The sequence below is a fragment of the Entelurus aequoreus genome, linkage group LG02 (genome assembly GCF_033978785.1).
Source record: "Entelurus aequoreus isolate RoL-2023_Sb linkage group LG02, RoL_Eaeq_v1.1, whole genome shotgun sequence".
In the NCBI taxonomy this organism is placed as follows: Eukaryota; Metazoa; Chordata; class Actinopteri; order Syngnathiformes; family Syngnathidae; genus Entelurus; species Entelurus aequoreus.
The window spans coordinates 13,229,284-13,242,106 of NC_084732.1; the positions used below are offsets into that span (position 1 = coordinate 13,229,284).

Below are 12,823 nucleotides of genomic sequence, written 5' to 3' on the forward strand. Positions count from 1 at the left end.
CTCTAGAGCCGCATGCGGCTCTTTAGCGCCGCCCTAGTGGCTCTCTGGAGATTTTTCAAAAATGTATGAAGAATGGAAAAAGATGAGGGGAAAAAAAAATCAATTTTTTTGTTTTAGTATGGTTTCTGTAGGAGGACAAACATGACACAAACCTCCCTAATTGTTATAAATCACACTGTTTATATTAAACACGCTTCACTGATTCGAGTATTTGGCGAGCGCCGTTTTGTCCTACTAATTTTGGCGGTCCTTGAACTCACCGTATAGTTTGTTTACATAACTTTCTCCGACTTTCTAGGACGTGTTTTATGCCACTTCTTTTTCTGTCTCATTTTGTCCACCACACTTTTAATTTTGTGCATGAGTGTACAGAGGTGAGTTTTGTTGATGTTAATGACTTGTGTGGAGTGCTAATCAGACATATTTGGTCACTGCATGACTGCAAGCTAATCGATGCTAACATGCTATTTAGGCTAGCTATATGTACATATTGCATCATTATGCCTCATTTGTAGCTATATTTGAGGTCATTTAGTTTCCTTTAAGTCCTTTAAAATAAATTTATATCTCATGACACATGTAATATGGCTTTTAATTTTTTGCGGCTCCAGACAGATTTGTTTTTGTATTTTTGGTCCTATATGGCTCTTTCAATATTTTGGGTTGCCGACCCCTGCCTTAACCAGTGTCATTAAACGTATGTCATTCATGTCTTGACTTGATTTAAATGTATATATAATCCTATAATTATCTTCCATAGTCGTTTTCCTTTTTTCTACTTCTTCATCTTCTTCATGGGCTCTTTTAGCACTCGACTTTCCTTCATGCCCTCCGCTCCCCTTCTTTCCTTTCTCCCCTCTAGTCCTCCACGTCCATACCTTCCTCATACATCCCGTCACTATCCCCTTCCATCTCGATCCAGTCACAAAACAGTTTATGCACAACCGCCAAGAAGATTTGGATACTCTCACGTGTTTAGCCACCGCTCTTGGTTTACTTCCGCCTTCCGTCTCTCCGCCTGTCCCCCAGGGAGCATATTTTCTCAGAACATCGGCCTAAAACTGTATCATTTTTTTTTTTTTTTTAATTGCCTCTGGACATCAAATGTAATGTTTTGTAATGACTCTGTAAAGAAAAAGCTAGAACAAGGTAAATACAAGATGAAAATAAGGTAAATAAAAGGTAAAATAAGTTAAAATGTGAAGAAATGTAAAACAAGGAGAATAGAAGGTCAAATAAAGTAAATGTAAAATAACTTAAGTACAAGGTAAATAAAAAGGTAAAACAAGGAGTATAGAAGGTAACATATGTTAAAGAAAGTAAATATGGTCAAATGTGTTAAATAGAAGGTCAAAGTAAACAAAAGTTAAAACAAGGAGTACAGTGTGTATGTATACAAAGGTTAATAGGTTAAATAGAAAGTAAAATCAATCAAATCAATCCAAAAAAAATAAATAAGTAAAATCACGTAAATAAAAGTATAATAAGTTAAATATAAGGTCAAATAAGGAGTATGGAAGGTAAACAAAAATAGTAGAAGGTTAAAGAAAGTACATAAAGCTAAAATAAGTTAAATAGACGGTAAATAAAAAGGTAAAACAAGGAGTATAAAAGGTAAAATGAGTTCAATAGAAGGTAAATAAAAAGTAAAACGGAGTATAGAAGGTAAAGATACAAATAAAAAATAAGGTAAAAGTAAATAAAAGGTGAAACAAGGGATGTAACAGGTAAATAAAGTTAAACTAAGGTAAACCGAAAATAAAAGAAAGTAAGTAGAGATAAAATAAGGTAAATAAAAGGTAAAACAAAGAGTATAGAAGGTAAAATAAGTTAAACAGACGGTAAAAGAAAGGTGATTAAAGGTGAATAAACAAGTACAGCAAGGAGTATAAAAGATCAAATAAGTTAAATAGAAGGTAAAAGAAAGTAAATAAAAAGGTAAAACGAGGAGTACAGTATGTATTTAAAGGTTAATAGGTTAAATAGAAAGTAAAATCACTTAAAAGTCAAATAAGTTAAATATAAGGTAAAACAAGGAGTACAGTATGTATATAAAGGTTAATAGGTTAAATAGAAAGTAAAATCACTTAAATAAAAGTCAAATAAGTTAAATATAAGGTAAAACAAGGTAAAACAAGGAGTATGGAAGGTACAAAAATAGTAGAAGGTTAAAGAAAGTACATAAAGCTAAAATAAGTTAAATAGACAGTAAATGAAAGTAAATAAAAAGGTAAAACAAGGAGTACAAGAGGTAAAATGAGTTCAATAGAAGGTAAATAAAAAGTAGAACAGGGAGTATAGAAGGTAAAGGTAAACATTTTTAAAGAAAATAAGGTAAAATAAAATGTCAAACAAGGAATGTAACAGGTAAATAAAGTAAAAATAAGTTAAACCGAAGGTAGAAGAAAGTAAGTAAAGATAAAATAAGGTAAATAAAAAGTAAAACAAGGAGTATATAAGGTAAAATAAGTTTAACAGAAGGTAAAAGAAAGGAAATTAAAGGTGAATAAACAAGTACAGCAAGGAGTATAAAAGATCAAATAAGTTAAATAGAAGGTAAAAGAAAGTAAATAAAAAGGTAAAACAAGGAGAATAGAAGGTAGTGGAAAGTACAAAAATATTTGGCTTATTTCCACTATTTATCTCTACAATACGCACTGAGGCTATAAAGTGTGTTTTATCTGATTAATCGAACAACTAATCAATACTCGATCACTAAAATAATGGATAGCTGCAACCTTAGTTGGAATTCACAAAAAGGAGAGAAGAGTAAGTGGGTTAATCCTGGGTTTGGGATTAGAATGTCCTAGTGTGAGTACGTCCTAATACTTCTACCTTTGGTCAAACATCTTCTTGCTCAACTTCCTGTGATGAAAGAAAACAAGACTTTTTGTTGACATAAAGATGAAACATTGCTAGTTTATTTCAAAAACAGGCATCGTGTGCGTCCTCTCTTCTTCGCACTGTCCTAAATTCAACGTCCCTCAATCAGTCTCTCCACAAGTTCTCTTTGGTGGACCTCTGGCCGCGTCCTGAAAAGTCCCTACAGGATGAGCGTCTGACCCAGGATCTTGCGGTTGATCTCTGCCAACGCCACGGAGAAGACGAAGGCCTTCTCGTCCGAGAGGCCGGCGTAGACGTCCACTTCCTTCTCCTGTTTGTCTGCCCGCACCAGAACACACGTGTTGGTCTTCATCACAAACGTTGTTCAAGTTCTCCTAAATCACCTCCCACAATGGCTTACCTTTGTCCTCGTCCTGCTTTTTCAGGCCCACCGTCTTGGGTCTGCCTCGCCCCCTCCTGATGGGGTCCGACTGGCTGTTGGCTCGAGCTCGCCTCCTGTTCTCCACGTCGTTGGTTAAAGGAGACTCCATTCGGTCTCTCCGGATGCGCTCCGTCCTCCTGCGCTTGGAGTCCAGGTTGTCTGACACGTGCGACAAAAAACCCAACTCATTGTGAGGCGTGAAAGGGGCGGGGCTAAACTAACTACTAACTAAAAGTAGCTGAAATGTCTATACTTCAAGGTCATGGTGTATATTTTCATAATACCGCGCTCACCTGCTCCGTTTGGCGGCGAGGACTCGTTTGACTTGGCATTGAGGAGCTTCCGGCTGATAAACACGTAACCGCACGGGCATGACTTGCACGCCACGGGAATCTGGACATGAGAAAATGAGAGACTTTGATGATGTGCAACTTTTTTCTTTTTTTTTAATCTAAACAACTTGTAACTAGCATCTGTCATTTTAAAGGCCTACTGAAAGCCACTACTACCGACCACGCAGTCTGATAGTTTATATATCAATGATGAAATCTTAACATTGCAACACATGCCAATACGGCCGGGTTAACTTATAAAGTGCAATTTTAAATTTCCCGCCACATTTCCGGTTGAAAACATGTAGATATGATGACGTATGCGCGTGATGTAAACGGTTGATAGAAGTATTGGTACCCCATTGAATCCAATACAAAAAAGCTCTGTTTTCATTTCAAAATTCCACAGTATTCTGGACATCTGTGTTGGTGAATCTTTTGCAATTTGTTTAATGAACAATGGAGACTGCAAAGAACAAAGTTGTAGGTGGGATCGGTGTATTAGCGGCGGACTACAGCAACACAGCCAGGAGGACAGAGATGGATAGCAGACGCGCTAGCCGCCGAACTCACCTTAACCTCCTCCGTCTCGCCGACCGCATCTGTGATCGGGTGAAGTCCTTCGTCGCACCGTCGATCGCTGGAACGCAGGTGAGCACGGGTGTTGATGAGCAGATGAGGGCTGGCTGGCGTAGGTGGATAGCTAATGTTTTTAGCATAGCTCTGTGAGGTCCGGTTGCTAAGTTAGCTTCAATGGCGTCGTTAGCAACAGCATTGTAAACCTTCGCCAGGCTGGAAAGCATTAACCGTGTATTTACATGTCCACGGTTTAATAGTATTGTTGATCTTCTGTTTATCCTTCCAGTCAGGGATTTATTTATTTTGTTTCTATATGCAGTTGAGCATGATGCTATCACGTTAGCTCCGTAGCTAAAGTGTTTCGTCGATGTATTGTCGTGAAAATAAAAGTCACTGTGAATGTCCATTTCGCGTTCTCGACTCTCATTTTCAAGAGGGTATAGTATCCGAGGTGGTTTAAAATACAAATCCGTGCTCCACAATAGAAAAAGGAGAGAGTGTGGAATCCAATGAGCCAGCTTGTACCTAAGTTACGGTCAGAGCGAAAAAAGATATGTCTTGCACTGCATTCTAGTCCTTCACTCTAACGTTCCTCATCCACAAATCTATCATCCTCGCTCAAATTAATGGGGTAATCGTCGCTTTCTAGCTGCGTTTAAAATGTTCAAGTATGACACATAGAATGGATCTGCTATCCCCGTTTAAATAAAAAAAATTCATTTCAGTCGGCCTTTAACCACAACTCATTTGGTCAAAGTCCCTAAAGGGAGTTTGTTAAAAGTATGACCCCTGTTTTTTGCCAAAAAATGGCAGACAGAAATCAAGATGTTCGTTTTCAGGTATATGTACCGTATTTTCCAGTAGGGCGCACTGCCGATGAACGGTCTAGTTTCGACCTCATCACAGGGCCAACACAGATAGACAACATTCACACTCACATTCACACACTAGGGCCAATTTAGTGTTGCCAATCAACCTATCCCCAGGTGCATGTTTTTGGAGGTGGGAGGAAGCCGGAGTACCCGGAAGGAACCCATGCAGTCACGGGGAGAACATGCACACTCCACACAGAAAGATCCCGAGCGCAGGATCGAACCCAGGACCTTCGTATTGTGAGGCAGACGCACTAACCTAATGAATAAAAAAAATCCACTTCAAAATGTTTTTTAAGGAAAGTATTGCATAGTTTGTATGTTTGCCTTAGAGAAAACAAGGTGTCTTTAACAAAAAGTGCATAAAACAAACAAAACATGAGAAAAATAGAAAACGTATTATCGACAAATAGACCTAAAGTTGATCCGGAGCAGCGCTGTCAAACTCGTTCACATTGAGGGCCACATTGCAGTTATGGCTGCCCTCAGGAGGCCGTGGTAAATGATATAGGGACAAGCGGTAGAAAATTAATATACTTATCACGATATTATTACACAATTGCCTATGCATATGAGTGTAGATTTTTTTACGTACACCATAAAAAAAACTGTATATTTTATGGTAAAAAAAACAAATTGGCAGCTCAGTGTTACTGTAAAATGTACAAGTTTTTTTTTTACAGCATATTACTGTAACTCAGTGGTGTGTCGTCAGAGCCAGCAAGGCCTTCTCTCCTGGCCTAACATGACCAGAAATCATGATCATAATTAAAGATAAGTCATTTTTTTATTTACGTTCCCTAAATATCTAAAAGTATTCATATTCTCTTCATGTCTATGCTGCTTCCAGTGCTGCTGTTTTTACATTGAAGTTTGTATCCAATCAGAATTCAGCTAGCGTATGTTGCTATGCTGTACCAAATCTGCCAGGGGCCTTAAAGGCCTACTGAAATGAATTTTTTTATTTAAACGGGAATAGCAGATCCATTCTATGTGTCATACTTGATCATTTCGCGATATTGCCATATTTTTGCTGAAAGGATTTAGTATAGAACAACGACGATAAAGATCGCAACTTTTGGTATCTGATAAAAACAACCCTTGCCCCTACCGGAAGTAGCGTGACGTCACAAGACAAAGGATTCCTCACAATTCCGCTTTGTTTACAATGGAGCAAGAGACATTCGGACAGAAAAAAACGACGATTACCCCATTAATTTGAGCGAAGATGAAAGATTCGTGGATGAAGAACTTTAGAGTGAAGGACTACAGTGTAGTGCGGGGTGTATCTTTTTTCGCTCTGACCGTAACTTAGGTACAAGCTGGCTCATTGGATTCCACACTCTCTCCTTTTTCTATTGTGGATCACAGATTTGTATTTTAAACCACCTCAGATACTATATCCTCTTGAAAATGAGAGTCAAGAACGCGAAATGGACATTCACAGTGACTGAACATGTAAATACACGGTTAATAATTTTCAGCTTTGCGAAGCTAAAAAAATAGAAGCTAACTTAGCTACAGAGCTAACGTGATAGCAGGCTCAAATGCAGATAGAAACAAAATTTTAAAAAACCCTGACTGGAAGGATAGACAGAAGATCAACAATACTATTAAACCATGAACATGTAAATACACGGTTAATAATTTTCAGCTTGGCGAAGCTAAAAAAATAGAAGCTAACTTAGCTACGGAGCTAACGTGATAGCATCAGTGTCAAATGCAGATAGAAACTAAATTAAAAAAAACCCTGACTGGAAGGATAGACAGAAGATCAACAATACTATTAAACCATGAACATGTAAATACACGGTTAATAATTTTCAGCTTGGCGAAGCTAAAAAAATAGAAGCTAACTTAGATGCGGCGGCGGCGGCGGGCGTTGTACGCTTTTGACGACACCCCGGCCGCCATCAGAGTCGGCAAGAAACATATATTTCCCCAAAGTTACGTACGTGACATGCACATATCGACACGCACGTACGGGCAAGCGATCAAATGTTTGGAAGCCAAAGCTGTACTCACCGTAGTGCGTCTGCTATCCTGCTCAAAACACAACACAACCTCCTGGTGTTGGTGTTGCTACAGCCAGCCGCTAATACACCGATCGCACCTACAACTTTCTTATTTGCAGTCTCCATTGTCCATTAAACAAATTGCAAAAGATTCACCAACACAGATTTCCAGAATACTGTGGAATTTTGTCGACGAAAACAGAGGTATTTGAATTGGGTCCAAACAGTTCCCTTGACCTCGTGACATCACGCGCATACGTCATCATACCGCAACGTTTTCAAGCGGAAGTTTCCCGGGAAATTTAAAATTGCACTTTATAAGTTAACCCGGCCGTATTGGCATGTGTTGCAATGTTAAGATTTCATCATTAATATATAAACTATCAGACTGCGTGGTCGGTAGTAGTGGGTTTCAGTAGGCCTTTAAGAATCAACAATAAGTGAACAGGCACATACAGGTAATAGACAATTGCCATAGCCAATCAGATCACGAGTTGTTGTCAGTAAGGCCTTCTAGCTGGTCCTGACATTTACGCGTCCTTGGGACTCCCAAGTGAGTATCTAATCACAAATTGCAAAAACAGGAAGAGGCACCGGAGCCATAGAAAGCCACCGAAAACTCACCGGTACTCACAAAGAAGGAGAGCAAAATGTTGATTAGGTGGCAGATATACAGTATATTTGCAAGGCCATTTTCAAAAAGGATACTTAAGAGAAACCACATCTTGTGAGACAAGACAATGGTTTGCCCGCGACTTTCACACGAATCAACCGACTAGGACCAACTACCGACTAGGACGGTACCACTGGCTAATATGGCGTCGAATGGGTGCTACTAGGGGTGTAACGGTACGTGTATTTGTATTGAACCGTTTCAGTACGGGGGTTCCGGTTCCGTTTGGAGGTGTACCGAACAAGTTTCCACACGAACATATTAAGTAGCCGCCTCTGCTTCCTTCTGCCTCTGTTTCTGTCAGTCCTCTACACAGCACCCAGCATTGTCCCACCCACACAACCATCTGATTGGTTACAAACAGAGCGGTAACAGCCAATCAGCAGTGCGTATTCAGAGCGCATGTAGTCAGCGCTTAGTGTTTAGCAGGTAAGCATAAGGCAGCGGACTCTCCCCAAATGATAATAAACACCTCCCAGTCAACTACTAGTAACATCACTATGAGCCCGTTGACCTTCTAGAAATATAAAAGGCAGCTCAGCTCGCTCGCAGTCCTGGCTTGAGGTGAAGGCTAATTCGCTTTTAGCGTAACGTTAGCTCATTTTGCGGTGTGTGTGTTACGGACAGCAAAGCCCTGTCTGTCTGTTATTTCACTTTACCTTTTTCTGTGTTGCTTGAGCTGTTGAAGCAGCAAAAAAGGACATTATGTTAAATGAAGAGTTTATGTCTCTGATAGTTGATATAATAATGTAAGTGCATCATTAAGCCTGCATGAACTCCATGGTGTTCAGGGATGAATAGTCTCTCCTATTGCTATTGTACCATTTTTTCAGCTATAGTTACATTAATCATTAGTAATGCAGCAGCGTAGTTTTGAATGGCAGGGTCCCTGCTATCACTTGTTGATCAAAAATATAACATTTACATAATAAATCAACTACAGGCGTCCCAAATGCTGTAATAAATTAAGCATGATGAGTTGACTTGAAACTGTTTAATGTTGCACTTTTTATATGTAGAAGAAAAGTTTTGTCATTTTATTTAACCTGAGCAACAACTTGAGGCAGTTTAATGTTGATTAACGTGGGCAGAATTATTATAGTGTTCCCAATGTTAAAATGATAAATCCATTGTTTACAAATGTGGCAAATAAATAACCAAAAAATGTATATTTTGTTGTTTTCTTACTGTACCGAAAATTAACCGAACCGTGACCTCTAAACCGAGGTACGTACCGAACCGAAATTTTTGTGTACCGTTACACCCCTAGGTGCTACACATTTTGAGTTCAAACATTTCATTTCTTTATTTTTTTCATGTTTCATTTGTATTATACAATTCTTAAAATTTTGACAGTACCACGTAAGATGTTTAAATTACTGAAGCGGGTTTATTGAATGCTAAATGCGCCAAAAAATACACCGCATTGTACACTGTTGAGGGGGATTCAATGCCCCAGTAGAGTGCAAGTGGGTTTCTGTATAGTATCTCCAGCCGTGTCCATATGGTGATATGCGGCTTTTACACACACATAAATGAATGCAAGGCATACTTGATCAACAGCCATACAGGTCACACTGAGGGTATAAACAACTTTAACACTGTTACAAATATGCGCCACACTGTGAACCCACACCAAACAGGAATGACAAACACATTTCGGGAGAACATCCGCACCGTAACACAACAGAACAAATATCCAGAACCCCTTGCAGCACTAACTCTTCAATATACACCCCCGCTACCACAAACCCCGCCACCCCCACCTCAACTTTTTGAAAGTTGATTTTGCACTATTAAGTTATATAAGCGTTGCTTGTTCCATATTCAGTGTTAAAGCAAATCAGTGTAGCAAACTGAGCAGTAATTAACGTTTTATTCATGCACTTTCTCTTGCTACTTCAAGACTTGAATGTTTGATTCATTCATTATTGTCATTTTATTTTCAAATGTATTATTAGCCTGTGGAAAAAGTTTATTTTGATATTTACCTCAGAAGGCTGCAAATAGAAAATAGGCATTACATTTTTATTTAAATTTTATTTGATATGCCATTGATATTTTGTAATTATTATTATTATTATTATTTGAAACTCGATTTTGCATGTCACTATGAAGTTATATAAGCCTTGCTTGTTCAATATTCAATGCAAAACTTGTTTGGGTCCCTATCAAAGGGTTAATTTCTAGTTACACTGCTGTAACTAGAAAAACAAAACTACCGTAAAGTTGAGATGAAAAATGAAAGATTTTACAGTCTGAGCTGCCAGACTGTAAAATCTACTGTTATTTTTTTAAATTTACAATTTCTAGTCATTTTTATGTAACATTTTTTTAGAATGTATGATGTCATAATTGTTGCACTATTAGATAATATTAACGTTCAAAATATATGCAATTGCATGCAGTACATGTACTTCATTGATGCATATCATTTCATGATGCGGCGGGACAGGTCTGGCCCCCGGGACTTAAGTTTGACCCCCTGTCAAAGACTTAAGCACTGAAAGTAAAACAAAAAAAATGTATGACTTATTTAACACTTTTATGGAGTTGGGCCCTTTTGGATCCTCAATAATTTTAGTGGGGGTGTTTTAACACTAACACGCAAAAAAGAATAATTAAAATAAATGTCAGGTCAATTATTGACCTATTTAAGGCTCCTATTACTTCACATCAAATATTCCACTTTGAACATTTTTTTGGGGAAAATATTGCATATTGTATATTTTTGCCATAAAAATACTGGTTTACAACAAGGTCTTGAAACATAAAAATAAAATACTTTATCACAACAAAGATAGACCTGAAGTTGGTCGAGAGATTTAAGGGTTGGATAAAATTTAAAAAACAATTAATATATGACTTATTTAGAAGAAAAACATATGATTGAGACCCCCTGGGCCAAACTTGAGGGGAGCCCTAAAGGTTGGAAATGTTGTATTGCAGGGGTGTCAAACTCATTTTAGCTCAGGGGCCGCATGGAGGAACATGTGTGCACAGGCGGGCCAGACTATTAAAATCATGGCATTAAAACTAAAATATAAAGACAACTTCAGATTGTTTTCTTTGTCTTACTACGGCCAAAAATAGAACCAACACATTCTGAAAATATTACAATAAAAATATAGAAAAAAATACTGGCAGTGGTAAAGTTTAGATCCGTGAAGAAAAGAAGAAAGTGAATGAATGTTTATAACTGAATGAATTTATATATGCATACAAAAATTGTTTTCTTTTGTATTATTTTTTTAATGAATTAATTAAAAGGCCTTAGTGGCCACATGCGTGGACAGCACCTTTTAGCTCTTAATTCCAAAATTGTGTACACTACTGAATTGGGGTCTTATGCCGACATATGGACACTTATACTGCTATCTGGTGGTGTCAGAAGAGTATAACACAATGGAATTTGGAAAAAAAAGGTGTAAAACTAAAAATTAGCATGTCACTATACATGAAGTACACATTTGTGTACTTATGGACTAAGTACATCCTATCAAAAGATGCTTTTTAGTTTTTATTCTAATTAGGGTCCAATAAGCCCAAATAGCAAAGAGAAATTAAAAAAAGCATGTAAACAAACAGTTTGGGCCTTAAGAGGTTAAGTAACGTTTATGACAATGTTTTTCCAAAACACAATACAGAATGTGAGATATAACAGGATAATGCATACATTTATCATTTGTCTTCAAAACGGTTACAAAAAAGTGGGACCCCAAAAATTTACTGTGGGACCCCATTTTTATGACTTGGTGGGGTCATAAAAGTCATATTGAAAATTCCTAGCACCAACACTTATTTTAGTATTGGTGCGTGCAAAAAAGCAGCAGGCGGTTGTGTCCTGCGGGCCGGTTCTAATACTAATAGGGTTTGGAATTGGGGGGTTAAATCACCAAAATGATTACCCGAGCGCGGCCACCGCTGCTGCTCACTGCCCCCCTCACCTCCCAGGGGGTGGAACAAGGGGACGGGTCAAATGCAGAGGGTAATATCACCACACCTAGTGTGTGTGTGACTATCAGTTCAGTGGTATTTTAACTTTAATCAAATATCATCCCGGGGGCCGTATATAATGAATTCGTGAGCCGGTTGTGGCACGCGGGCGTTGACTTTGACACCCCTGTTGTATTGATTTTGAAAATGGAAAAAAAATCAAAGTGCTTTGATTTTTTAGTGTGTGGTCCTCAGTGGAAAAAGTTTGAACGCATCTTTACGACAGTGACGTAACTGGCCGAGAGAGGAACTGCAGCTGTCAATCACCCTTCATGTAAGACCCGCCCCCTCCGTCACCAATACTTTCAACTTGAATAATACATTTTGTTGTTTTGTATTCACATTAGTGTGGATTCTACTGTACTAATAATATTATAGCCACTCGAATACGTACGCAATGCGTTATTTTCTAAGGTAAAGGCGTAGATTTGAAAAAGGTCACCACATAATACAGTGCTATGATAAATAATACAGTTTGACCGGAAGTGCTTTACATATCTTATTTTTAGCTCAGTGTGATTTGACGACATTAAATCAAAAATCCCGACATCATTTTTGGTGCATGGAGATCAACCGTCAGGGAGCAGTTATGGTAAATAATCATTTTTAAGCAGTTAAATAAGCAGTTCTAATGTTTTTTTTGTTTTGGGGGGGAATTATTGCAGTGAAAATAGGACGTGTGCAGAGGGTGAGACGTATTTCCGCCAAACAAGCGACCTCACTTGTAATATATAAAAATAACACTTAATAACTATAAAACCACAGCGTCACATTAAAATTAAACACATTTTCCTCACCTGTTGGTCGCATTCAGGACAAGATTTAGTAGCCATTTTGACTTTCTTTGTTTTATTTGTCGACATACTCCGACTCCTCCAGCGTAGGCAAATAACAACCGCGGCCGCTCGACTCCTCACATGAAGGGAAACATCTAAAAAATGTGGAAAAAATAAAGAAGGCTTTGGCGAATTATTAATCGGTTATTCGAACATCCCAACACAGCGGCGGAAATAAGCTCAAATAAAAAAGTAAGAATTGCACTCGTGCTGCGCGCATGCGCACATGGGTTAACTGCCGCCGTGCGGCTTTCA

General features: G+C 38.2%; 1 protein-coding gene across 1 annotated transcript; it reads right to left on the reverse strand.

Moving 5' to 3' along the window:
- Nucleotides 1-1,290: 1,290 nt before the first annotated feature.
- lg02h16orf87 (linkage group 02 C16orf87 homolog) lies at nucleotides 1,291-12,823 on the reverse strand. Its single transcript, XM_062066429.1, has 4 exons — nucleotides 12,530-12,823; nucleotides 3,559-3,658; nucleotides 3,245-3,424; nucleotides 1,291-3,162 (listed from the first exon to the last, which is right to left on the reverse strand). Exons 1-4 carry the CDS (start codon nucleotides 12,593-12,595, stop codon nucleotides 3,044-3,046), a joined length of 465 nt encoding a protein of 154 aa, XP_061922413.1. The 5' UTR covers nucleotides 12,596-12,823; the 3' UTR covers nucleotides 1,291-3,043.